Source organism: Patagioenas fasciata, chromosome 1 (assembly GCF_037038585.1).
Source record: "Patagioenas fasciata isolate bPatFas1 chromosome 1, bPatFas1.hap1, whole genome shotgun sequence".
NCBI lineage: Eukaryota > Metazoa > Chordata > Aves > Columbiformes > Columbidae > Patagioenas > Patagioenas fasciata.
The window spans coordinates 151,431,996-151,457,974 of NC_092520.1; the positions used below are offsets into that span (position 1 = coordinate 151,431,996).

The following is a 25,979-nucleotide window of genomic DNA, read 5'->3' on the forward strand; positions in this document are numbered from 1 at the left end:
GAGCTGTCGTGACGTGCTGCCTGCCGTGACGTGCTGCCCGCCCCGCCGTTCCCTCATCCCCGCCCCTCCATCATGGCGGCGGCGGCGGCGGCAAATTAGGGCAGAGCTCGCACCCCTTGGCGCGCGCGCGCGCGCGCCCCCACCATCACCTCCTCCCCCCTCCCCCCCCCACCGGCGGTCCGACCGGGAGCGGTGCCGCTCCTCGCCCGGCCTGCCCGCCCCCTCCTCCTCCCCGGTCCCCGCGGCGCTCGCAGGTGAGGAGGGGGGTGGGATCGGGCGGGCGGTTTGTCTGTTCATTTATTTATTTATTTGTTTGTTTGTTTGTCTGCCCCTGGCGCCTCCGCCGGCCGGGACTGAGGTGAGGGGGGAGCGGGGAGGGGAGGCGCGCGCGCGCGCGCGCGGCCGCCGAACTGCCTAACGGCCGCGCCGTCCTCGTGCCCGTCCCCCTCCCCGCGTTGTCTGTGAGCGGAGGGGGGAGGCGGCAGCTCGCCGCGGGGTCCGTGGCCGCGGAACTTCCCCCGCGGGGGCGGGGCGCCGTGGGGCCACGCCCTCGGCTCCCGTTGTACCCCCCCGCCGCGACCTGCGGCTGAAGGGCGCGTCCCTCCGCGCTCAGGGCAGCCCTGGGGGGGATGGCGGCGGAGCCTCCGGCGCGTCCGTCCTCCGCGGGCTGCGGGGAGGCCGGATTGGGTCCCCTCCGTCCCCCCCGGCAGTACCCGAAAGGCGGCGGTAAGGAAAGCCGGCGGTAAGGAAAGCCGGCGGCTGCTCCGCTGCAGGGGTTGCGGCCTTGCCCGCCCGCCCACACCTGCCGCTGTAACGCGTGGGCCATGCCTCCAGCGCAGACCCCGCCGGCTGACTCATCCCGGCTCTTTGCTCCCTGCCCGGATATAAGTATCTCATTCATCGCCGTAGTAACTGAGTAGCTTACGCTGTCCTCTCGCAGGCTGCTCTAGCTCTGCTGTGTTTGTCTGATGCTGTTGAAAACTCAGACCGAGCCCAGGGCATCTGGTTTCCCTGTTTTGCTCTCTTGTTCCCTTTCAAATCCAAGTAGCACTTGGCAAGTTAAAAAAATAAAGTGAATGAAAGCTTGTTAATGAAAGCTGGGTTTGTAATGATTTAATATTGTGGTAAGATAGTTTAAAGCTGGAAAACATTGGGAACCTTTATAGTAGATAACTCATACAGTTTTTGTTTTTCTTCCTAAAAGAAAACCCATTTGTTTAGAATGCTCGCTTAATTACATTTCCCTATAAGGTCAACTAAAACCACTGCCCAGATAAATTACTATCATATTTTCCAGTATTTCTATCCATTAAATGCCACTAGAGGATCAGTAATGGATGCAATATTGATTCATATCCAGTATGAATTGACATGTTTGAACTCAGTAGTTCTCTGTTTATTTAGAACAGTCTCTTAGTCATACCATACATATTGTTGGAAAAGTACTCTGAAGAATTATCTTCCAACCTGATTGGGTTCTTTGAAAAGCCCTACTTGTTACGTGAAGTGTTTTCAGAGACAAACTGCTACAAGGTTAAACTAGTCCATACATGCAAGTCTCATCCAAAATCCCCACACAAGCCTTCTGGTAAGGTTGCACAGTGCTTGAATATTTTCCATCTTGTTGCTGCGGGGTGTGGTTTTGTAGACCTGCAACTTTTTGGAATTTGGTATGTTTGGATAAAGGGTGCCAGACAAATGTAAGGCTATAGATCAGAGTGAACTGAGAGTGGTTACCTGGTGCAGACATGGGTACCAGGAGGATGACATAAACCTGTGAATGTATCGGTGGCATGCTGCCCTAAAAATTATTTGAACTCCGGTGCTTCTGTTTCATCGCCTTACTAAATCTCCCTGTCTGTGCTTGGGTGAACACTTGCTGACTGAGGCCACGCGTACTTTGAAATAATTCTCAGCAGCAGAAACATTCTGCTAGAGCGGCGGTCTAAGGTGATTAAGTTAGTAGCTGGTAAGTGAGGCTTGGTAACCTGGGCTATAGCTGGGAGCTGCATCCCGACCTAGATTGACTCTGTTTTCAAGTGAAATTTAACTATGGTCATGGTGATAGTGTTAATTGTAAAAAGAAGGCAATCCATGATTCTGCTATTGCGTCTGGACCTGTGGTTTAATTGCATTAGAAATCGGTAGTGATATTGATCACCTATGGTTTTGTTTGTAAACATGCAACAAAATATTAGGCTACAGCTCTAAATGCAAAAGGCAAGTCTGACCCACTGCAGTTGAATAGATGTGCAGTAGATCTTAGTGGCAGCTGGTGAACTGTTCTTGCAGTATCATAATGCTGTTGCATTTTGTCTTTTGAATGATGCGTGGTAAACGTAGCTTGATGCCTGCTAGGATTTGGCAGGTAAGGACTAAAACATAGCAGAGCCTTGTCACTAGGTGATTATATTCACCTAGTAGAATTGGTAGAATTGCGCTGCCCATTATCTGACATATAACTCTGTTGTGGATTAGGATGTGACAAATTGCATGAGGAAATGTCAGTCTGATTGGAACTCTTGCTCTCAGGTTGGTTGAGCAGCTCAGCCCACATGAAGCAGGTGACAGCAGGGTTGGAGGAGTAGCAAGCTAAGTAAGCTTCAGCAGGTGTAGCCTTTAATTCTCCCAAGGGTACAGGAATTGAGAAAGAGTGAACTTTTTGTAGGGAGTAATTGGTAATAATTTAGATCTCTTTAGCTTTTTAAGAGGCAGTATTCTTGCAATGAATCTGTTGCACCAGGTGTAACCTTCTTGCTCTTGTATTGGGGTTTACACGTTCTGTATAGTGCCTTATTTCCTCTGCTCCATTGCATCTCCCATGCAAACCTTTGTCTTATTGTCTTGGATAGTTTCTGGACTCTCTTCCATTTGGTTCCTGCAGCAAAAAGCTCTCCTTCCTCAGATCTGGTCTCTCAAGCTGCATGTCCTTTTTTAAATCCCACTCATTCCTGAAAAAAATGGCCTTTTCTGAGATATTTACAGTATCTGAGTCAGTATTTCTGTCTTTCTTTTTGTAAACAAAAATGGTCATTCACAATTAAAAATGAGTAATTCAGTTGCTCTGCTGTAGGCTTCCCTCAAAGGAGGACCAGTGATTCTGAAATACATTTCCAGTTGGACATTATTTTATGTGAAACTGAAGACATGTCTTCAATTCAAGTTCTTAAGTCTCCCTTCTCATTTCAGAATGAAACAACTACAACTACCTCTCAGAATATATTGACCAAAGTGATTACTTTTTTCTTCCAAAGTTTTTTTTCTTCGTTCTTTTCCCAGAGAAACATTGACCACTATTTAAATAAGCTGTGGTATGATTCTCTTTTTTTTTTTTTTTTTTAATCCTCCTCCCTTTAGAGGTGCTGAGTTAAGCAGGATGAATTTTTTGTGAATTCTTACGCTTGTTTTGATGGACTGTTGTTTTCTGCATTGATTTGGAATTATATTTTGAAGAATTATCTTTGTTATATATTCAGACCTGCTCTTGGCTCTTCAGTGTAGTGTCTAGATGTCTCTGGACCATCTGTCAGACTTATTATTTCAGGACAGATCAGTTTGGGTTGTCTGGAAGGGCTTCCGCTCGCTGTGTAGGTGTCGCAAGAAGTGTATTGGTTTCAGTACTGCGGATCTCTACTGAACTAACCAGAACTGAAACATGCTGGGGAGCTTTTGCTTTTTGGTGAATGGCATCTTTCACACCTGGTGATGTGAACATGTGATGTTGTGATGGCATCTGGGAAGCTGATCTGAAGAGTACATCTATTGTTAAAGGAACCTAAAGTCTTCTGAGCAGTTATTTTTTTTTTTCCAAATCTCCCTGCTTTACCAAAGTCTCAGTTTATGGCAGTGGCTGAAGGATAATTGTGTATTGTGCAAAAGCTGCTCTTACCCTCTGCTATAATTTCTTACATTTCTGAAGCATGATATGTTGCCTGTAGAGCACTCTGGGATGGAAGAGGAAACATGAATGTAGCATTACTGCTCCAAGGGAAAAGGGATGGGTGTTGCCTCAGAGTTTTGACGCTGTTTTCGTCTTAGATAAATCACTACTTTGGTTCAAGTTGTAGCAAAGACTCATCAAATCTATCTGGTAAAGTATTTAATGCATTTTGAAATACATGGGAAGAGGAAGGACTTCCAGAGTGTAGTTTTCAGGAAAGAATTCTCTTCTGTTTTCAATACTGAATGAGTTTCAGAAGCTAGAGTTGTAAAGATTAAAGAAAGAATGCTTAGCCAATTTTACACCAACTCTTTTCCTCTTGCAGCTTTTAGTTTGATGGATAAATTTTTCTTTGCCAAACTACCTACACAGTTACCATGCCACAGCACAGTTAGAGTTCTGTTTATCCTCAGTAACCAGTTGTACCGCTGTTCATCCGAATTCCATTTCAGGAAGGAGGGGGATTAGAATTTAGTTCAGACATTTTGCATAGCTGGATATGTGAATGCTTTTGTTTTGCTTACTCGTTTATTATTATTAATCTTGAGGTTTCATTTGCACATTGTGCTTGGTTTGGGAACAGAGTTCTCTCTCTTAATTTCAAGGCTTTTCTAGTGTAATTGGGAGCTCTCTTGAGATGTTCCAGCTTCTGTTCTGTGTATAACATTTTGCTCATTCTAACTGCTTTAAATGTTAATCTTCATTTAAATTTTGCTTCTGAATGTAATTGCAGTCTCACACTAGTAAATTGTCTAGCTCCTTCGGTATCTGTTAAGTAGCTGTTCTGTAGCATGAAATTTTTGTGTGCCTTTCATTTCGATAACCATTCTGATGGCCAAGAGTGGGCTACTACTTGTTTGGGAACGACTCTTTGAAGTGATGGAGAACTTAGTTTTGAGAGTTTATCTTAAAGCCCTATAAAGTATAATTATTTGGTTCATCAAGTTGGTAGCATGTTGGAAGTAATTATCCAGACTATTCCTAGTATAAAGAGCTAAAACTTATTGATTAATCTGAAGCTTCCTTTCAATCTGTTGTATGGCTTTTTCTCCACTCTCATGTTGTTTTTTGAGACTTTTTTCTTTTTACATTGTCCTTTATGGCTGTTTTTAATTTCTCTCTACCTTAGTTTTCCCTGCAGTTCTTATTTGGATATTTCAAAAAAAGAAACAAAACAATTAGAGTAAAACAGGGAAGTTCTTTGGCTGGATGGTGCCATTAGGTGTGGATTTCTGTTGTTGTATTAATGTTTGAGTGAGAAATCCAGGACACTCAACCATCTGTTCTCCCAGTCCCTATAATGAATGTGGAATTTCCTCTGTTGACCATATGTTTTCTATTGCTATTGGAACAGTAAAATGAATTTGAGGTGATTATGGAGACTTTTTCTTCATTACAATTTTTAGGCATCATAACAGAGAACCTGAAAAAGCAGAGTATTGAGAAAATACTAATCAGGGGCTTAGGGCAAGAGAGACTCCTCAGAACCTGGCTTTTTACCTCAAAGTGTAGTTAACTGAGTCTTCAGAATCCCTCAAAAACTCTTTGCATGAATACATGTCTATTTTTGTGCATGGTCAAGTTGGGAGGCATAAGGAAGTGGACATGTGGTGAGGAACTGTTCAGTTTGCTTCAATGAGTGAGTACATACACCAAGCAGTGAGAAACGCCACCGCTGCCAGCAAGCAGACAGGGTGCTGGACTGGGGGCACTTGGTCTTACTTTGCATGGTTCTTATTAAAATAAGAATGCATAGGATATCAGGGCAAAAACCTGGATATTACTTCAGGATTGTTACATAATTCTTTGTTATGTATGAGTTCATGACCTATTGCAGCCTTATAAAAAAAACCAAACAAACAAACAAACAGAACACTCTATTCTTTCCTTACAGTCTTCCTCAGTTACCCAGAGAAAACCCTACGTGCCCCCATAAAAGCCCCGCTGCATTGCAAGCCAACCTGATGGCGTCCACTACTGCTGTGCCTGTAGGATTTCACTATGAAACAAAATACGTAGTTCTCAGCTACCTGGGACTTTTATCACAAGAGAAGCCACAGGAGCATCCTCTTCCTTCAACTCAAGGTAATATTTGTATATTCATCTGTACTTATTTACATATGCAAATGTTTTTGCAATTAGTTATGTAACTATTGGATTCAGAATGTAGCCTGATCAGTGTAACGCATCTCTTATTTTTTTAATTTAAAATAATGGGAAGAGATGCTGATGGAAACAAAGCTGTTTGTGTTTAGATTAATGTTTTAATTTGAGCTCGTGTTTATGAAGCAAATAAGTGGTTTTAGTGGCTGTCTTAAGGTTAGGAGGGATGAATATATATTGTCTTCAGGGATGAAAATATATTGTCTTCATTGAGCCATCTTGAGAATTCGAGCCCATGCTTGCTTTTTTTTGGGAAGTGAGTGGAAGCAAGCAGGGATGAGGTAGTGTTTACTGGCATAAACTCAGAGTGATGACTTGAGCAATGTCATGTACCCTCTGATGCTTCTGTTGTTGTCAGTCAATGGTAGTGCAGGCTTAACCTGGCTTGTGCTGCATCTATTTATTTATTTATTTTTAAGAAGTCAAGGACTGCATGGAGGCAGATAGAGTCAGATGGTTCTTCCAGAACGGGTTTGTGCACATAGAAGGTTAAATAAATAAATTGGAGGAAGAATGAAAGAAGTTTGATAGTGTATCACATAAACCTAAGTAGTAAAACTTCCTTTATTTTGTGGTGGCAAGCACTTAAACAGTGTCATTTGTCTAGATTGTTTTGGTGGCGTGTCAGTTCTTAACGACGTTTCAGTCACTACTAGTTCCTGTGATTCAGAACTTATTCTGATTAAAGGCATATCAAAAAAGACAGACAGTCTTCAGAATCTTTTATTTTTTGAACAAGCATTTACGAATGGTTACTCTGTCATTTACTGAACTTACCTGTCATGAAATGAGAAATTCCTGGAAAGAAATGATAGCGTCAAAGTTATGACAAATAATTTTATCAGTTTGTCACTAAAGGATATAGCATATGCGGGTTATGTTATATATAGTTTAGAAAATTAATCTTAGTACATTTAAGGTCTGTCTTTTACTTCCACTTTGATTGCATCTGTGGTCCATGAAAGGAGCACCTTAGTGCTGTTTCATAAAACCTTTTGTTGAAAAATGTGCTTTTTTTAGCAATAATGTATCATTCTGAATATCCCATCTGGGATAACTGGGCTGTAACTGGAAATGTAGTGAGTAAATACAAAGCTACAATGTGGAAGAGTCTTGCTCTGTTCTGTAAATGCAAGATTCAGAAAGGAAACCGTTAGCCTTCAAGCTTTTTTTTGTAATTTGGCTGTAGTTACCTTTGAAATATTTGAAAGTTGAGGGGAAACCTTTCAACTGTATAAAGAAGAAGCAACAAATGCTTCAATGATATTTTTGTATTCAGTTAAGAGGATTGTTAAGCTTCTGATTAAAAATAACTGTTGGGAGTACTTTTCAGATATTATTTAGATATGTTAGCTTGCATGGCAGAAGGCTGTAGTTACATTTGCTATTAAAATGCTCTGAAGCATTGAGACTTTCCAAATCTGTTCTTTTATCCTCATTGCTATAAACCTTGCCTTCTAAACAAGAAATTTTACATTTCCCCCACCTTTGCTCCCAAAATCAGATGGTGAACAACTTCTCCTCCCCTGGTTGTCTTTCATTGTAATTAGATTTCTCTTTCAGTGTTTTTACTGCTTTTTGATCAAAGACTCTGGATAAAATAATTTTGCCTTACTTTTAATCTGCCATGCTGTTTATCACTCTGTTTTGTAAAACCTTGGATGGACTTCAGGCTGTTATTGAATGAAGTGCAAAACCTTATCTTCCTTCTGCAGGATTTTTTCATTCTTGCCTTTCTCACTTTTCTTGTTGCCTTTCTGCGTTCCATGCTTCCAACAGCTTTTGTCTGACAGTCACTTTTTAAAAGATCCTTTCTCCTACTTCTTTTCTCATTGCTTGTAGTTGAACAGTTGTTTCAGCTGCACTCCCCCAGGATATGTGTGGTAACACCTGTGTATTTGTGTCGCAGTGCATCTTGTTTGAATGTGAAGCAGTTACATACATTTTGTATGTCTTTGTTTGGCACGTGGCCAATGCCTGCTTGTGGAGAGCTGTACCAAAGCACTCTGCTCTATATGCTCTATTAATATAGTCTCCCCTAGGGAGACAGCAGGAGAAGCGGCAGCCCATAATGGATGTTACCTGCACTGCCTAATGGGCTGCTGGAAGGAAGCTATGTATTACAGGAACAAGTGTGGAATGAGAAACCTGGTTAGAACAGAAAAAGACGTGAAAACCAGTAAATGAAAATGAGTAGTTGTGTAGAATCCCATCGTGAAGAGGAAACTTCTGTTTTTTGTAAGGAAACCGTCTAAGGAATAAATAACAGGATGAAATTACATCAGTGTGTTTTTCAAGCTGTGTCGTGAACCATTGATACAGTATTCACTGATTATTTTTGTGATACTTTAAAATGCTGGGCAGTAGTCTTTCTACTCTCTATGGCTGAACACTGTTAATTTATGAATTGAGAGGATTCTGATACAAAGCACCTGCCACTTAATCTTGTTTTGCTTTAATTTGGTTATTGTGCTGACAGACCTTTCATGGGAAACAACATGAGGCAGTGATTTTGGCTACTGCCTGTTTCTAATTTAGTTGCAGAATGCTTCTCTATTTTAAATGTTTCATTCACATGAGGTATCAAGTCTGGTATATGGTACTTTCCCTTCATTTATTTTTCTTAGATCCAAAGAAGTCGTTACTCTTTGTCTGAGTTTTTTGTCATATTGCAATATAAGGGGTGTCTCCAGAAAGACTAGTTTTGGTTTGCCCTGGTAACGTTCACCTTTGTCTCCTTTGACATCGGAGATAGATGGACTTCTCTAGAGGGTGGTTCCACACAGGATCCTCATTACAGCCCCCTTGTATCACCTACTGGAGGATCTTCTCTCCTTCCATTCCAGAACATGGGGAAGTAAGGCACACTAGGTGTAGTTCGTATTTCTGTACCTCCCTTCAATCTCCTCTTACAGCAGTCTCCCAGATTTCAGTGAAACTTCAACACTCCAGTTAAAGTAGGGAATGTATCTGTTTGCTCAAAAAAATTACCAAAAAGAGCTATCTATCCCAGAAGGGTGGTACTATTTTGTCTTTGCTGAAAGTGGTACAAGAAATTGAATTATTTTGTCCGTTATTCTCCCTTTCCCCCTAACAGGCATCTCCCCCAAACCTCTCCTTTCTTTTATTTTGTACTAGAGAGTTCTTTTTCTGATTTCTGTCTTTCTGTTCAAAAACCTCAGATAAGAGTAAAATCTTGAAGATATTTGTTAAAACTTCTCATTTTTTGCAGATGTAATGTGCTTTATGAGAGCGATGGTTTTTGAAGGGATGTTATTTAGTAACAACTCAGGCAAGTTACATAGAGAATTACCTCACTGTATTTCCTTTGGAATGTCTTGGTGGTTCTTGATTGTGTTGCAAGAAAGATGGCTTCAATTACAAGAGCTAAAACCACTTCTGACTTCAAGAAAAGAAGGCTGATCTTGAAGTGAACATCTGATTACCACCTTGAAAGTTTTATTTGAATAGCTGCTTTTCAGTGCAGGCACAGAAGAGAGAATCATCTGCAGTTTTTCAGACTCTTGAAGAAAATACGATTTTATTGGGCAAACCCATCTTTTGACATTACAGATCTATAGCATTTTGTAGTGGATTTAATGGTAGTATTCTGTAGTAGATTTCAGTGTCTCCAGAGGAAAATCCAGCAAATTTAACTGGGGAATAGTTTAAAAGATTGCTTCTGTTACAGTTTGGGCAGAATAGTGATTCAGCATAACACCCGCTTCAGTTTATTTAAATCCAAGTCCGTTAGCAGTAAATTCTGCTAATTTCTGGTAGACTTTCAGGTAGGTGAGTAGTACAAATTGCTTGGAGAAATCTGATGGAACACACATTATATCATCTGCATAAGTTCATGTGGTTTGAGGGAACAGGTAAATACAATTATTCAAAATGTATGTAGAAGCTCTCATTTTTCTGTTCATTAGATTGTGAAGAGATTTCTTAGTAGCATTTCAGAACTCATGTAGTACCTATAACTACTGGTTCATACACAAAAAGTAAGTATCAACACTGGAAGGCATTCGTAGATTTTTTTCCACTGAAGTTCACGATCATTGTGGAAGCTTCCAGTCTGCTGGAGCTGTTAGTACTACTTACTTTTTAAATGAGTCCAAGTACTTTGATTTTGTGAAAAAATATATTTGTATTATAAATGCTTCTTTATGTTTCATCACAGAATTTTTAGTGTATTTCTGTTTTTCAATCTACTTCCCCATGGTTTCGCCCCATCCCATGAGTCTCTGGCTATAACGAAGATTCTGAAGAAAAGTGACTTTTCTGTTTTTTCCTCAACAGAACAAAAAATCTGAAATCATCCCTTAGCTCACATAGCATCTGCGAGATTTATGATCAATGTCCTTACTGCATGGTGGCATAGATTAATCAAGAGGTGAACAAGATCTTGACAGTTTTACAGTTTCCCTGAGGTGCATGCTATTCATAGCGCTTCAATCCAGTTACCATGCACAGTGTGCTTTTGACCATTTATTATCTGTTTTGGAATTGCTGTATGAAGTTCTGTATGTCTTCAATGATCAAGCCAATTTGGTAGTTTTCCATGCACATTTCTTACAGCTGAGCAGTGTTGAACTGGGATATTGGAAGAAATGGAGTTTACATTTGTTCACTTGCTTTAGTTAGAAGTGACCTCTGTTACATTTCAGGAAGCACGTTTATAATAGATAGGCAGAGCTAGTCAGGTTTTACGCATTGTGAGTGAGCTCCAGGCTCCTTAGTGGCATCCCAAATCTAACAGTAGTACCTCTTTTAGATGGTTTTGACCATCATGGGTTGGATACCTGTCATTTTCAGAGCTTCTGTTGTCAGGTGACACTTGGAATGACTGTTGCAGAATATCCTGGGTTTTCTTCATACTCCATCCCTGTATCTTGACTTACCCTTCATAGTGCCTACTGTTGGTGTCTAGGAAATGAAGGAGTTTTTGAGGTGGTTTTAGCTTAGATGATAACTTATTCTTTTGAAACTTTCCTCAGGGCAAAACATACCTACTTTGGCTGAAAAGGTGCACTGTTACAGGTCCAGTTCATGGTAATGAAGGAGTTATTTCCTGAACAGAGGCAAGGAAAGGAATTTTTTTGAGGTGTGACTTTGAGAAGAAAGAAATGGTCCCTCCAGGAATGTGAGTTCCCATTTAATTAAGCCTCTTCTCTGCCCACAAAAAAATAATTGGCTGCTAGTTGGCAGTGTCTCATCTCTTTTTGATTGTTAATATTCCGGACTTTCTAAGTTTCTTTTAAGCTGGGCCTACTTACGGTTTATAAAGAGCTTATTTTAAACATTTCTCGAATCAAGGGCTACATCTATGTATGGCAGTCTGTGTTCTGGAGTTTGCTGGAATAACGGATGTACTTTTCATCAAAGGAAACAGATGAATACGTTTGTAAGAGATTGCTTACATTTTTGTCACTTCTCAGTGCTTGCAGAAATTTTAGACGCTTACTTATTCTCACGGTTTAAAAAAGTGTCAAATATTAAAGAAATACTAGAATCATATTGAAAGTAATTTTTTAAGTCCATGTTGATTATACAGGTGTTAATATTGAAATCTAGGAGAACTTGAAAACAGAGATATTGGTAAATTAAAATAACAAGCATAAAAGAAAAAAAAATGAGAGCACTCTAACATCAAGAGCTTTCTTTTTTATTGATCCTGCATTCACTTGAACTAAAAAGGCTTAACACCTTTTCATTCTCTCTTTATAGTTGCTGTTGTCTCATTAGCCATAATTTGACACAAACACTGTAGAATCAGATGTGCAGGCTCTCTAGTTCTGGTGGATGACATCCCATCCCTCATCCTTCTGGGATCCAACCTGGGGAATGGGTTAGTCTTATACTGTTACTAAACTTATGGAATGACCTTATTGTTGGAGTTCTACTCAAATATTACATTTATTTAGTAGTCATAACACTGATTGTCAGTGATGTGGTGTTTGATGGACTTTGAGAATATGTTTTCCTCTACTTTGCCGGTTACCTCCAAATACCCAAACCCCAAAATCTTAACAAGAACACACATGTGCAAAAGGGAACATTCGTTCCATAAACAGAAAGCAAAATGCAGTAACTTGTTCATGAAAGACTGTGTCACAGAGGTTTGTTGTGTCTTTGGCTTGGGAAGAGGCCTTTCAGAATGAATTTACTGAAGGTCTGTAATAGGCAAACGCATTTTTTCAGCACGGGAAAGCATTCAGTGTTTATGGACCTTACAAATACCATTTCTGGTGTGACCATTTGCATTGTTTAACAATGAAAATATGTTCTCAAATATTATTTTTACTGTTTTATTCTACCTATCTGCAAATTGACTTGGAAGTTGTCTAATGGAGAAAAAGATACCGCTCACTTAGGACCTTCACTATTGGAATATGCTGTTTTCCAACAGTGGATGCAATTTTTGTTGGTAGGGATCAGCATACAGGAGATGCAGAAACTGAAATCCATTGATAATTAGGGGAATAAACCGTGCAAAGTCACTGGTCTGGGTAGGTTTTTGATGTTTTGGCATGACTGAATAGTCAGGTGCTATTGGAATCAGCAGCTGCTGCAAAGTTGTGGGTGTTACGAGATGGAAACCATTGACTGCAGCACTGATTATCTAAACAGCTCTTTTGTACATTGGCAGCAGTGGAATTTCTCTTTCTTCCATTTTCCGGGTGACTTATTATCAAGTATGACAGCTTGTCATGTGTGATCATCGTCACATTAGTCCCGTGAGAACGGGTGCTCTTCTGGATACCCTTCTGCCTTCCATATACAGGGTGAAGCACAGGTTAAAATAAGCGTTTGTACTTGCACGTACTTGTTGCACTTGACTGTGAAGCAGTGGTTCGTTTGTTCAAAGAGGTGACCTTAAAGGGACTGACAAGGCATTAGTGAGCATCTGTTCGTTAACCAAAAGGAGGAGGAACAGTTTGCTCCTCTCTGGAATTTATTATTCAGAGTTGCAAAGAGAGACTGTTTGAGAAGGGCTTTAAGAAGCTAAATAAAGTTATTCTGTACATGGTGATGATGATCTTAACTATGTGGTTAAGTAAAATGGAATTAAAGCGACTATCTGTTGTTCCTTTAAACTATTAACATAAATAAATGTAGACACTTTACACTGACTTGTGAATTGCTTTAGAAAGATTTTGTCTCACAGGTACCTAATGAGTGCTGAGTTTTTAAGCGTTAGCATGCATTCAGTGGGTTGATTCTGTGGATTTTTAACTTATTCTTACAAGGCAGGAGACCTTGCAAGCTTATTGTCTTGTGATTTTTTAAATACAGAAAATGCACAGTATACTTTACCACACATCTGTGTATGTTAGCTAGTATTGTTACTTTTATGGTTTTCACACACTCTGATATGAAAGCCAATAATATTGTGTGTCCATTATGGAGGAAAGGGGAAGATGATATGACACTTAAAGTTCAAGCAGAATTAAGTAGAGATGAAACAAAGATAATAGGTAGTCATTCATAAGACCACCGAATTATGATTTTGTGTCTTCAAAACAGGAATGAAGAAAGACATGGCAGAAAGCTGTACTGGGGATTGCAGGACCTACCTGAAGAATTGGATGTGAAGTATAAATTATGAGAAAGAAATTAAGTCAGATGATACCAACATTACAGATATAAATCCTTCCCCTTTTTATTCAACCGAGTGAAGAATATCTGTAGAGTGGAATGATGTGTAGATGCCCAGGTAGAGTTGTAGGCAGTTGACGAAGGTGCAGAAAAGGTGAGATAGGTCAGTATTTGAGGGCATGACCAAGAAACACTGGACATAGGCAATGTTATCAGAAGGTCAGCCAGGAGATGGTGTTTAAATTATGGGCATGGGAGAACATGAAGTCCCAGAAAAGAATTCTAGGGAATATTCTGAAATAATACAGCGAAGAAAATGTGATTTGGGTAACCCAATCACTGATACTTTTGAAAGCAGTAGAGTGCAGTGCTAATAATGGCTAATAATTTTCTTCTTAGGGAAGAAAATGGCTGGAAGGGGGATTACTTAGCAAAGGGGGAAGTTTTATAGTCAATTTTGTTCATTTATTTCAGGAATAACTTGGTTCAAAATTAACTTTTATATTTGTGTGGATATAGCAGAGATCCATTTTATCTCAAAGTAAGACATTTTTAGGAATTGAAAGAAAGGAAGAAGAAAATTTCAGTGGGAGGCTGTTGATTCAGTGATTGGTGAAAATAAGAGAGCAGTTAATGGAACAGTTTTTGTAGTATGCTTTAGGAATGGAATTTGAAGACATGTTTGAAAGCTGATAGAAGAAATAAAGATAAGTAAACCCAAAGAAAAAGCAGCCAACTATAATAGCAAGAGTTTTGAGCTGGAACACTTGTAGTAGACATCTAGTTTTTCCATTAGTACCCATCCATAAAGCAGTTACTTGAGTATTTACCTTGCCATACGGCCTTATATCGGAAAGGCTGACATTCAGTAGGGAATTCCTTAAGATTCAAATGTTTTAAATACTTTTGCTTGTTTGGAAGCAGTTTTGTGTGTCTTTTTTGCTACAGCATAATAATTAAGATGATTGAGGGTCTATGTGATCCTGAATGTTATGACTGAAACACGTTTTTTTTACCAAATATCTTGAGTCAGGACACAGAATATGTATTTGTGATCACAAACCGTAGTATCTGTACTTTTGGAGATATGCAGCCATTTAGAATTCCTTAGGAGATGAAAATTCACAATTGACTGACAACTCTGGGTTCCTTTGCCTCTATTGTTACTTGTGAGCTAGGTCTTAAATTATTTCATTGTGGACCATAGACTCCTCATGAACAATGAAAAAATGCACAGTTAATAGATTTTGATACTCTTCGTTGATGTCATGACGTAGTTGCTCTGAGTATTTTTGTAGATTTTTTGAGTCATCAATGTCCATTTTATATTGGGTTATTTTGTAAAAACCAAGCTTATGCCTGTATCTGCTTTGTTTTGGTGTAGTTTGATAATGATTGTATTAGTTTTAATGACTTTTTAATGTGCCTTGGTTTGATTTCGGTCTTTAAAATGAGTTTGTTTTTCAAGCTGTTATGTATTCTGTTTGTGGCTTTACAGCTCTGGGATTTATTACATTCATATTTAAAGCACCTATTCTATCTTGAATAGGCCTGGAAGTTTGTGTTTCTCGGTTCATACAGTAAAACTTCTGTAATAAGTGCCCTTAAGGGATCATACTTTTTATGTTGCTGTCTGAAATGGAACTTTAACCTTCAATTCCTTTATAGTTAGTATTCCAATATCATGTTCCATTATCTACCTTACTTGAAATATTACATTTGAATATTTTTTTTCTGGTTTCTTTTAGGGACTCAACAACAGCTTACAGCACAACATGCTTTGGAAAAAGAGGCTTTGGAGAAGATTAAAATAGAAATCGAGGAGGAGCTAAAACATCTTGATGAAGAAATCTTGGAAGGTGCTCTTCAGATTTTGCCATTTGAATTGATAATCTCTGTGCACTTAATGATGGTTAATTTGTAACAGGGACTCTAGTTAAAGAGATTTTTGGAGGCATTGAATCTCTTTACTCTCCTCTCCCCCGCAGGATTTCTACAGATTGTCACATGAAGTAAAGTAGTTAAATGTTACCACTCCGACCAGTGGAATCTAGCCAAGGCAAACAACTGAATGATATTTAATAGGCTACTATAAATAATGAAAAGTAAGCAGCCCTTAAGCCACTCCACTTGATGACAGAAGTGAAATAATTTCTTAGCAGCTAACATTCAGGGCAATGTGGACTTAAACCATCAGATTTCTCACTTCCATCAGGTTTATTTTTTGTTACATGCTTTGACCTATAGTTGTGGCTTTATAGGATTCCCAGCAAGGAATGATTTGGAAACAATCTTTGCTTTGGAACTGTGTTGCAAATTGGAAATCTGAAGTAGAAAGGCTTTAGATCTGTTAATGTTCACCCATGTAGACCTTTCTTAGAAGTTTTAAACTGAGAAGGAAAAGGTTATACGGACAAAATATTATCTTAAAAAATTATACTCTAGTACTGCTGCAGGTATGTCCATGTGTGGGCAAATTTTACCATGGAAAAGGAGATCTCTTACTGCTCCATCAGGTTTGGCATCAGCTTAAAATTGAGAACAGTTGCACATTCAGGTAACTTGCCTGGCTAGAATGTGATTGTGAAATGAGAGCTGGAGGGGCAATGTGGCTCAAAATCATCTATGGCTTCTAAGTATTACTTCCAGAATATGGTTATTTTACTACAATTGGTTCATAGCATGCTTTGACTGTAGAGTTGTGATATCTTCGTCCCTTATGTAAACTATCTTAACTGGTGGGATAAGAAGTTTGAGGCTGTTAATATTTGATTTTATTTTGTTTACTTTTTTTTTTTTTTTTCCAGCATTTACCACTACAGGATTTGACTGCCACACTTCCCCAGTGTTCAGTCCTGCCAATCCAGAGAGCTCAATAGAAGACTGCCTGGCTCATCTTGGGGAGAAAGTGTCCCAGGAATTGAAAGAACACCTGCACAAAGCACTGCAGAGCTTACTTAGCAAGTGAGTTTTCATTTGCCTTTTGAAAGGGAAGATGTTTTCTTCTTCATTTTGACTGCTGCTGAAATTCTAAAGATGGAAATACATTTTTAAATCGCATTTCATTCTTTTTCAGCGTTTCTTTATCTGGCTGCTTTTTTTTTGTTTTGCATTGTATTGTGTGAATGTTTCTTTGTGGTATTTGCTCTTTGCAGTAATTTTAAACCTAAAATTCTTCCAAGCTTTTGTCATTGAACTTTTTGAGACTAATTCAAGTAGTTCGAGTTCTGGTGAAATTAACAGTGGGCAGCTGCTAACTGGCTGTAACCAGATTAACTTATTTTACCTTATTTAAAATGAGTTTCAGTGAAATTTCCCTGGTAGGACGGTAGCGATGTGCTTTATGACCACCATGTAGGCACACATGTGAAGCAAAGGTGGGCCCCTGGGCCAAACTTGGTGCCATTCCAGTTGAAGCTTATTGTTTAAATAGCACATTGTACTTGACAGGCTAGTATCTTAATTTATGTCTTTTGCAAATTGGTAAAATTGTTGTGATCTCTTGTTTTTCTGCTGTAAATTGATTTTAATGGATCCACATGAACTACTTCTGGCTGGTCTGAGTGACCCCCAAGATGTATTTGTAGAGAGCTGGAGTTGGAAGGTACTGCTTTAGGGACAGTTAAATAAATGCAGTTATGAAGGCAGCATCAGCAAATAGCTATCTGAGGCTGTGTTTTATGGATTGGTTTAAATAAAATGTGTCAAAAGAAGCTGAGAATCGCTAGCATTACTCTTTCAGAGTTTGTGTGGCTGTTCATGAACTGTTTAAACAACAAAGTACTGGAAACCTAGATACCAGTGCCTAGTATAAACTTTCCAATGTGTGGAGCTTAAGCCTCCCATACATGCACTGGAGAGGCATCTCATACCCTCATGAAGGTAACACCCTTTGTGGCAGACTTCTGGAAGATTCCGAATTTGAAAGTCATTTCATCTGAACATCAGGAAACACCTTGTTACTGGTGCCTGAGCACTGGCACAGGTTGCTCAGGGGGGTTATAGAGTCTCCATCCTTAGAGGTACTCAAAAACTCTCTGGACATGGTCCTGGGCAGAGTGCTGTAGGAGACAGGGGGGTTATAGAGTCTCCATCCTTAGAGGTACTCAAAAACTCTCTGGACATGGTCCTGGGCAGGGTGCTGTAGGAGACCTGACTTGAGTAGGGAGATTGGACAGGATGTTCTCTAGCAGTGCTTTCCAACCTCAGCCTTTCTTGTGATTCCTTAACTACCCCATCTATTCCTTAACTAGCTCCCTAGTCAATAACTATGGGCTGATTTTTTATGACCAATGTAATTCAAAACTGACTGTTCAAAGTCAGGTAGGATGAGGATTTGGGCGACCTGATGTATAGTGGAAGATGTCCTGCCCATGATCTCTAAAGGTCCCTTCTAACCCAAACCATCTTACGATTCCATGACTCTGACCTGCGTTTCACAGCAAAGGTGCCATATAACATCAGACCAGACAGAGGAAAAGGGTTGTCTCTTTTTCCATGAGTCATCCAAGGGAAAAAGTACACTGTCTACTTGCCATTTAACTTTCAGAAACTAATAAATAAAGGGTGTGCTTCTATATGCAGTTTCTATAGGGTGAAAAAGTAAGTTCAGTGTTGTGTAAACAATTATTTACACACAGAAAAGAGTATGTGGGGTACAAGTTTCTCCTGAAGTGGCAAAGGACATGCTAGTGTGTTCCTCCAGAAACGGCAGAAGCTTATCTGCCTTTACAAGCCAGTTATTTGCCCCATGGGGCCTTAAAAACTTGTACTTAGTATCTTCTGAAGAGCTGTTGTTTTGATAAATACCTCACTACAAAGTAAAAAACCAGGCTGGCAACAAGTTGAAAATTTATCAGTAAGCCTTGCAACCCATCCTTTTTGTGTGTCCAAAATGGGAAATTGAAACAGCAACATTGCAAGTTTAAGTGTGTTAAAGGTTGCAGATAATTGGTTGACTGATTGACATTGAGGGGTCATAACTGGTGCACTCTAGGTTGATTCTTTTTGTAGTGGTTTTAGCTTGTTAGTAGCCTGATGTTCTAGGCTTCCTGTATTTTCATTGGGAAAATGTTTGCATTCTAAGTATTTTATTTATATGTGTATATACATACATATAAAGTCTGAAATGCCTGTGAAAACGTGTTGACACACATGCCTTTTTATAAGGCAAACTAGAGCTACTGTTTAATCTTTAGATAATATCCTGCCTGCAGCTGTTGTTGCTCTTCTCATCCCACTGATTCATTTGGATTTGTGTTTCAAAGGAACTAACGTACCGAGGAAGTTAAGAGAATGCACTTAAAATGACAAAATCAAATTATGTTTTCCCCAGTGTGCTCTAACTCTATTCTTTCACCCGTGTTTGCTATGGTAGTGGTATTTGATGCAATACTTATTTATTTTGCTTGTATTTTCCTGTCTTCTTATATGCGTATTAGCAAGTATGTTATGGTACAGTAGGCTGTTATATCATGACAGGTTCTTGGAGTTCAATAAGTGGTCTTCTGTCCAATGCCAGTTACCACTATTTCCCTGAAACTGAAGTATGAACTTGGCTTTTGTCATGATCTGGCTCAAGACAACTGCTTTTGACAGCATCATCTGCTGTCATGCAGCAGAAAGTCTTTGTTGTTACTGACTCTAAGGTACTATCTGATCTGGGAGGAAAGCGTATGGAACAGAGGGAATTCCATCACCCCAATTCAGAGAAGTAGAGATGTGATGAATCTAAAATAGAGGTATCTACTGAAATAGGAAGGGGGTTTTGTGATCAGAAGTGCTGTTTCTTGCAAATGAAGGCTTCAACTGTAACATAATATTAAAACGGTCAAGCAGCCTGTTTTGGTTCATAGTTTATATCATTGACACAAATTTGAGTCTGCATTGACCTCTATCTCAAATGTGAATTTCTTAGTGAATTTTTTTATCTTTAAAGTCTTAAATTGTAACAAATTACATGCAAGAGCTTAGAAATTTTGGTAGCATATCAGAGAAGCTACTTATCTAATGTCCTTTAAGTTGTAGTCTATCAAATTATTATGAAATTCACTTAACCAATGATATGAAATTGTGTAACAGGGAGAAGGTGATGCCTTCCTGATCCTGCTTGGTGCTGGTGTTTTATGTTCTGAATTGTGAGACTTGTTAGCTCTTGAAAATTATTTGCTGTAGTAGATGTGAAAATATTTTCTTCTCTGGAAACTGAGATTTTTATTTTATTCTTGTTCTTTTGTTTCCTTTTATAACTTTTAGTGTTGGTTTAACTTCTGCAGGCCGGTGACATACCAAGAATATCGAGAGCGCACACAAGAAACAGCTGCTCATGCCAGTGGATGGAACAAGGTACTAAACAAGTGTATTTCCCTTTGATAGCTCTTGCATCTATTTGATATCTCCAATGATTTTTACTAGTTACAGTTATGCTTCAGAGAGGAACAAGAGTAAAAAGAACCCACTTGTTTTTAGTATGAAATATTAATTTTCACTCTCAGAATGGTGCATGAGGACATAATACATAGTTTTTAGATAATTTAGCCAGAAGCTGTCTAATAGAAATATTAGGTCAATCTTCCTTCATTATAGTAAAAGGAAAAGTTAGAGTTGCTGCTTGACATTTTTTTTTTTTACAATAATTATGAAACATTTTTAAATTGCCAAGAGAAATTTATTCTTTTAGCAGCTTGCTAATGAATTCTGACAGATGTTTTCATAGTATTTATCTACTGTTTCTTTGCTCCCATCCCAGGCTCAGAATACATGTAAAAAAATGTTAAACATAATGAAACTAAAACTTGATAATATCTTCACAACATGTAAATCATTCAGAAAACCTAAGAATGGTGTCCCTACCTGATTCCAGGAGTAGTTATCTCAAATGTTATAATGCTTCTTTTTAAAATAAAATGCTAATCTGTATGTGAACAAGCTTATAATAGTTTTAAGAACATAACTTCATAATAGTTTTAATGTAGAATGAGTAGAATTACTGTTCTCAGATTCATCTTTCATTCATCATTCAAATTCATCATCTTAATTACTCTCTGATGTGTTCAGTGAGCATCAGAAAAAAATGAAAGAATGAAATAACTTTACAAATTTAATCACAAATTGAGAGTTAAAATTTAGTCTTAAATTTAAAAGCCAATAACAAATCTTTTTTTCCTGCTTTACATTTGGGTTTTTTTGCTTTGGTTTATTTTTTTTTTCAGATATACTTTTCCTTAACTAGATTTCCCTGCTTACTTCAGAAACTGATCATCTAGCCAAGAGTGTAGGCACCGTCAAAGCAGTTTATTAAACATTGCTTGACAAGTTATTGCCCATGTCTGCACCAATTATAATTATTGTGTGTGTGCTTTCAGTTTATCATCCTGTGGTTCCCAGCATTTTAGTTTAAACAACCATGAAATCTGATTATGAAGAAGGTGGCTTAAGGTAGCACATTTTACTTTTAAGTTAGTGAAAACTAAAAACAAGCATAAAACAGGTCATTGTGGCTTAGTTGGCAAGGGAGGAGGTGGTTGGACCTTGTCAGTTGCTCACTGGGTCTCCATATGCTCAATACACTCCTCTTGAAGACGTTGGGTAGATGGATCAGCCATATTTGGGGTTTTGTGATTCAGCCTTCATTGCTACTGCATTTGTGCAGCCCCTGTGGCTAGTGGATTTTCAGTTTGGCATTGAGAATATAATCCAGAAGATGCCTTTGTCGTCATCTTTGCTTACCTGTAACATTTGTTGCTGCAAAAGTCATAGTCCACAAGCAAACCAGAATGGAAATTTTGTGGAATAATACAGCATCTGTTTATATTGTTCTTGTGGTAGTTTGATGCTTTAGGAATGCCTAGCAGTTGCTTTAATAATACTTGTTTTGAGGAGATGGAATACATTTGTGTTGGTTTCATTTCCTTTTAAATTCCTGTATTGTCTTAATCGGAATTGTGTTTTATAACAGAAGAGATCAAGGTATCTTTCCTCCAGCCTCAACCTCATTTAATTTTCACTCTAAAGAAGAAGCTGTTAGAAAAATAATTTTTAAAAGTAGCTATAAATAGCCATAGTGCTGGGTCTAATTAGCAGGCATAAAGCAGGAATGTGAGGCTATGCTGTCCTCAAGTTTGTGAAATCTGAAGGATGTGTATTTAAATTGACTCTGTAGGGATAACTGAAGCTTACTCCCTTTTATGACTAATAAGAAAACATACAACTATCTGAGCTAGCTGAACAGAATAATAAATCGTTCCCAGTTTTATGCTCACAGACCTTGCATATCCTGTAGTTTCTTGGGTGGAGCAGAAATTGAAGATGCACAGTAGCTGTGACAGATGTCAAAGGATTACAAATATGGGAAAGCCTTCCCACAGACAGACTTCTGTGTGATCAAGGCTGTGGTTTGATCCAGACTAGAAGAAATAAAACAACCTAGGCTAGTAGATGGAATGTGTTTTAAGTTACACATAAGCTGGATCTGTTGTGCTCAGTAGCAGTTCTTGCAGAAGCCTATGAACTAGTGTATAAAATCTCAATTAAATTTTCGGAGCCTTTGCTGTTGTAGGTATATATTATTATGTGTATGTATGTATAAAAGGCCCATCTATTGAATGTGATGGACTTAAGAGAGTCACACTGATGCCTTAAAGGCCCAGTATCTCTGTTGCACAAAGAAGACTCAAGGTAGTGTTTGCAAATCTTCATTGATGTTATGTATATGAGCCACATGTCATACAGGTAACCGTACACTTCTGGGAGATACTGGATTACCAGCTGCTTGGAGGGTGCATGTGAACAAAGGCTTGATCTCTCTGGTTTACAATTAAGGAGGTGTCATTTTTAGTCATACCATTTGTCAAAGAACCTGTTCATTAGACAAGCAGGAGCAGAAAGAAGTCATGTCTAAATAGAGCTGTTTTTCCAGAGTGCTGTGGTATGTTTGAACTGCTGAAGAGATCTGGTGAACTGACTAGCACATGGGATGGAATGTTTTCATTCACTAAAGCATGAATATCTACCTGAATGAGGAAATATTGCAGGGTAAACTATTAATAATACATAGGAACATCAGTTCTTCCATTAATATTCCACAGAAGCGAAGTTTATCCACAGACACTAGGAATGCTGGTTCTTCATAAAAAAGAAAAAAAAATCAGGGAAAGAAATTATTTAGTGTAATTCTCAGAGATTGTGATGTAAAAATAATAGGCTCAATGTTAGATTCTGTAAAGAAAAGGGCGAGTCTTGTGTTTGAAACAAGACTGTCATTAAAACAAAACCAAAACCACCTCAAACTTAGGTCAAAATATATTTCTGTAATAAAAAATTGAAATACTCCACTGTAGAGTTTTTATGCTTTTTGCTTAAAAATTTTATATTCTATACATACTCTAAAAGACATAATCCCACTGTTGTGCATCAGATAAAAGAGTAAAAACTACTGGTATTGAGAGTCAATTGAACTGGTCAATAGGTTAGCAGTCATCTTAATGTGCCCTTTTAACTCATTAATGGAGCCAAGGAATAATAACAACAAAAATGTAAGAAGTAACTTTGTAAAGAATTAGATTAATTTTATGTTGCAACAGCCAAAAGGTATACAGAAGTAGTACTTACTTTGGATGTAGCTTCTTCAAAGCCTCTGAACTTTCCTTGTAATATTTTTTTTTTGTAATATTGTACTATGGGATTGCAATAGTATAGTTGACAGAAATAGTTTATTTACACAATGAGAAATCTTCTCATAGTAAATTTTGTTTGTGTTTTTGTTTTTTTTTTTAATGATACCATAGAAGTTTTCTCCTGCCAACTATTTTCTGGCATGCTGTGCTTGATATTGTGTAAGTTTTTCTTCAGTTAAAATATAAATAGCCCCTAGCATTCCTTCCCAGGTGTACTGGTAGAGGGAATTGCAATTGCTTTGAATTGCTAAGGCTGTGTTTTTACGTTGGTCTAGTTAAATCTCGTCACCATTCACATAGCTACTCTTACATACAGAAAGCTGTTGTTAACCTTTATGGAAATAACTGTGAAGGTAATTTCTTTCATGAATTTTGGGATTTAGGGATAGTATCATGCAAATCTGTTCCTGTTCCCACTGGTCTCAAAGGTAGAAGAAGCATCAGTAATTTCAGCGGGAAGGGAAAACCAGGCTGTGTTTGTTGGTCTATGTGGGACTGGGTATTAGAGTTCGAATCTGGTCCCTTGCTCCTGAGGCCTGCAGAGGCTTGCTTAATTTGGGAGGAGTGGATGGATTAGATATTTAAGTTGGCAAAGGAAGAAGGGAACAGTCATGTTCAGTATGCCAACATTTGAGCTCCCTTCATTTCCTAAGCAGCCTTTTTTTTGCCTTTGTTTCTCTTGCCTTCAGCTTAAAGTAAATGTCAAATATTTTGAGATCTCAGTGTTCATGCTGTTGTAGAGCTATGTGGGTGTGCCCAAAGCCTCTGAAAAATGCCTTGCCTTGCCTTGCCAGCATGCTTTTTTTTTTTTGATCCAAAAATTTGAAGTTTTTTCTGACACCTCACCTTGACCTGTTCGTCATCATTGTGCACTGTAAGCTTGTCCTTCTTCTGCCTCTGAGTTGAGATTCATCACAAGACACTCAAAAAAGCCCAAGACTTTTAAAATTCAAACATCATGACATTCCTAGTTAAGTGACTACAGTGTTAACAGTTTGTCCCAGAAGAACAGTACTATAGCCTGTCTGTCTTAGTATTGGACTCTCAGTTGTTAATCAGCTGGAACATCTTAAATTTAGCAGATTACAGGCATTTTTAAGGTCTCATATGTTCTTAGTGGTCCATCTCAGTATGACTCGACCATGGATTTAGTACAAATCTCAAACCCAGCCTCCTTTTCTGATTTGTCTTCCTCCAGCTTTGCATCCTAAGCTGTGATTTTTGGGAATAGTAATGGAGGATATTTACAGACTAGAAAATCAGGCTGAAGGAGGAGGAGACTGGGAAACGAAGGAGGCATTTGGAGTTCAGTCTGAGCAGTAGTATTAGCCTGCATCTACCTTGTGCAGCTGGGAAACAATATTCTTATTTGCATAGTAAATAGATGTGCAACGGAGATGTCATGAACTAGGTGCAGTAAAACTTAAAAATATTTTTCTGTTCTATCATAATAGTGCTTTTTCAGATGCTAATGACTTCAGTTCATACCAGCTTCTTGAACTTGCCAAGTCCTGCATATAAACTTTGCCCAGAGGGTCACTTGCACGCTCTGGGAGACTACAATAAGAGTTTAAAATTTCAACTGCATGTTGTTTAGGCAACCAAACCCATAATTTCAGAAGGAAGTGTCTAGAACTGTGTAATAGGGAGGAGGTGGCTTCACAGAGTCTTGCGTCTTTCAGAACAATTCACATTTGGGTTAAGGCTGAGCATTCAGTTAAAGACTAAAGGTTTGGGAGGAGGAATGGGAGTAGGAAATGAGGGAAGGAATTCTGTATATGTTAAATTTGGCACAGCAAAGGAGAGTTTAACGTGGAGAGGGGTTTGTGTTTGTCATTTTAAACATGTCTGTAATGTTGTGCTGCTGGAAGAGGTGTTCTTTTTCTGTCCTGTCTGAAAGCCAAGCGTGAACTTTGAAAGAGGCTGTCTAGTGCAATGCATCTGTTCAAGAATGTGTATGAGTTTGCTGTTTAAATACAATTTGGATGCATATCCCTTCCAACTATAATGCTACATCTTTCTGTTTCTGGGCTAGCAAATTCTGGACCTCTTCTGCTTCTTTACCTGAATCTTGTGTTGGAAAAAAATGGGGCTTAAGAAAGCCCTGCAGTCCTGTTCTGTGAAACTCTCCGTATAGACCGCAGTGTTTTGCTTAAGTGCTTTTTTTTATTGAATTGTATTGTGTTTCTGCCTTGTGTCTTCACAAAAATGAAGTGTATAGCCCCTGCTATCTTTGGACTTGTAGATTCAGACTTTTTCTGTGGACCACATGAATTCTTCTGTTTTACCTACACAGGAGCATCAATAACGCTTTCTGTATTTATTTGCAATTCTTGTTTTTTGAAGGTCTTGGTACCCCTGGTTCTGCTACAACAATTTCTGATGGAGTTAACCAGACGGGGCCAGGAACCACTCAGTGCACTTGTGAACTTTGGGGTGACATATCTAGAAGACTATTCTGCAGACTATATCATTCAACAAGGAGGATGGGTAAGAAGATAATGTTTAATTTTCATCTTTTGTTCAAAACTTATTTCTAAGTGTGATACTAGTCTTCATAGGAGTGGAAGGTAAGAGGAGTTGATAGAAGTAAGCAGATGAGA

General features: G+C 38.7%; 1 protein-coding gene and 1 long non-coding RNA gene across 2 annotated transcripts in view; both read left to right on the top strand.

The window, feature by feature from the left end:
• The window catches only part of BCL2L13 (BCL2 like 13), a 45,343-nt gene continuing 19,364 nt past the window's right edge, over nucleotides 1-25,979 (top strand). Inside the window, exons 1-6 of the mRNA XM_065841067.2 lie at nucleotides 1-254; nucleotides 5,835-6,025; nucleotides 15,451-15,561; nucleotides 16,510-16,666; nucleotides 19,978-20,047; nucleotides 25,723-25,866. Coding sequence (XP_065697139.2) covers nucleotides 5,905-6,025; nucleotides 15,451-15,561; nucleotides 16,510-16,666; nucleotides 19,978-20,047; nucleotides 25,723-25,866 — 603 coding nt within the window. The 5' untranslated portion in view covers nucleotides 1-254; nucleotides 5,835-5,904. The remainder of the gene's footprint in view (nucleotides 255-5,834; nucleotides 6,026-15,450; nucleotides 15,562-16,509; nucleotides 16,667-19,977; nucleotides 20,048-25,722; nucleotides 25,867-25,979) is intronic.
• On the top strand, nucleotides 11,041-14,519 carry LOC139827051 (uncharacterized). The gene is made up of 3 exons (XR_011737236.1): nucleotides 11,041-11,246; nucleotides 11,831-11,951; nucleotides 13,631-14,519. It is a non-coding gene; the product is annotated as an uncharacterized lncRNA (long non-coding RNA).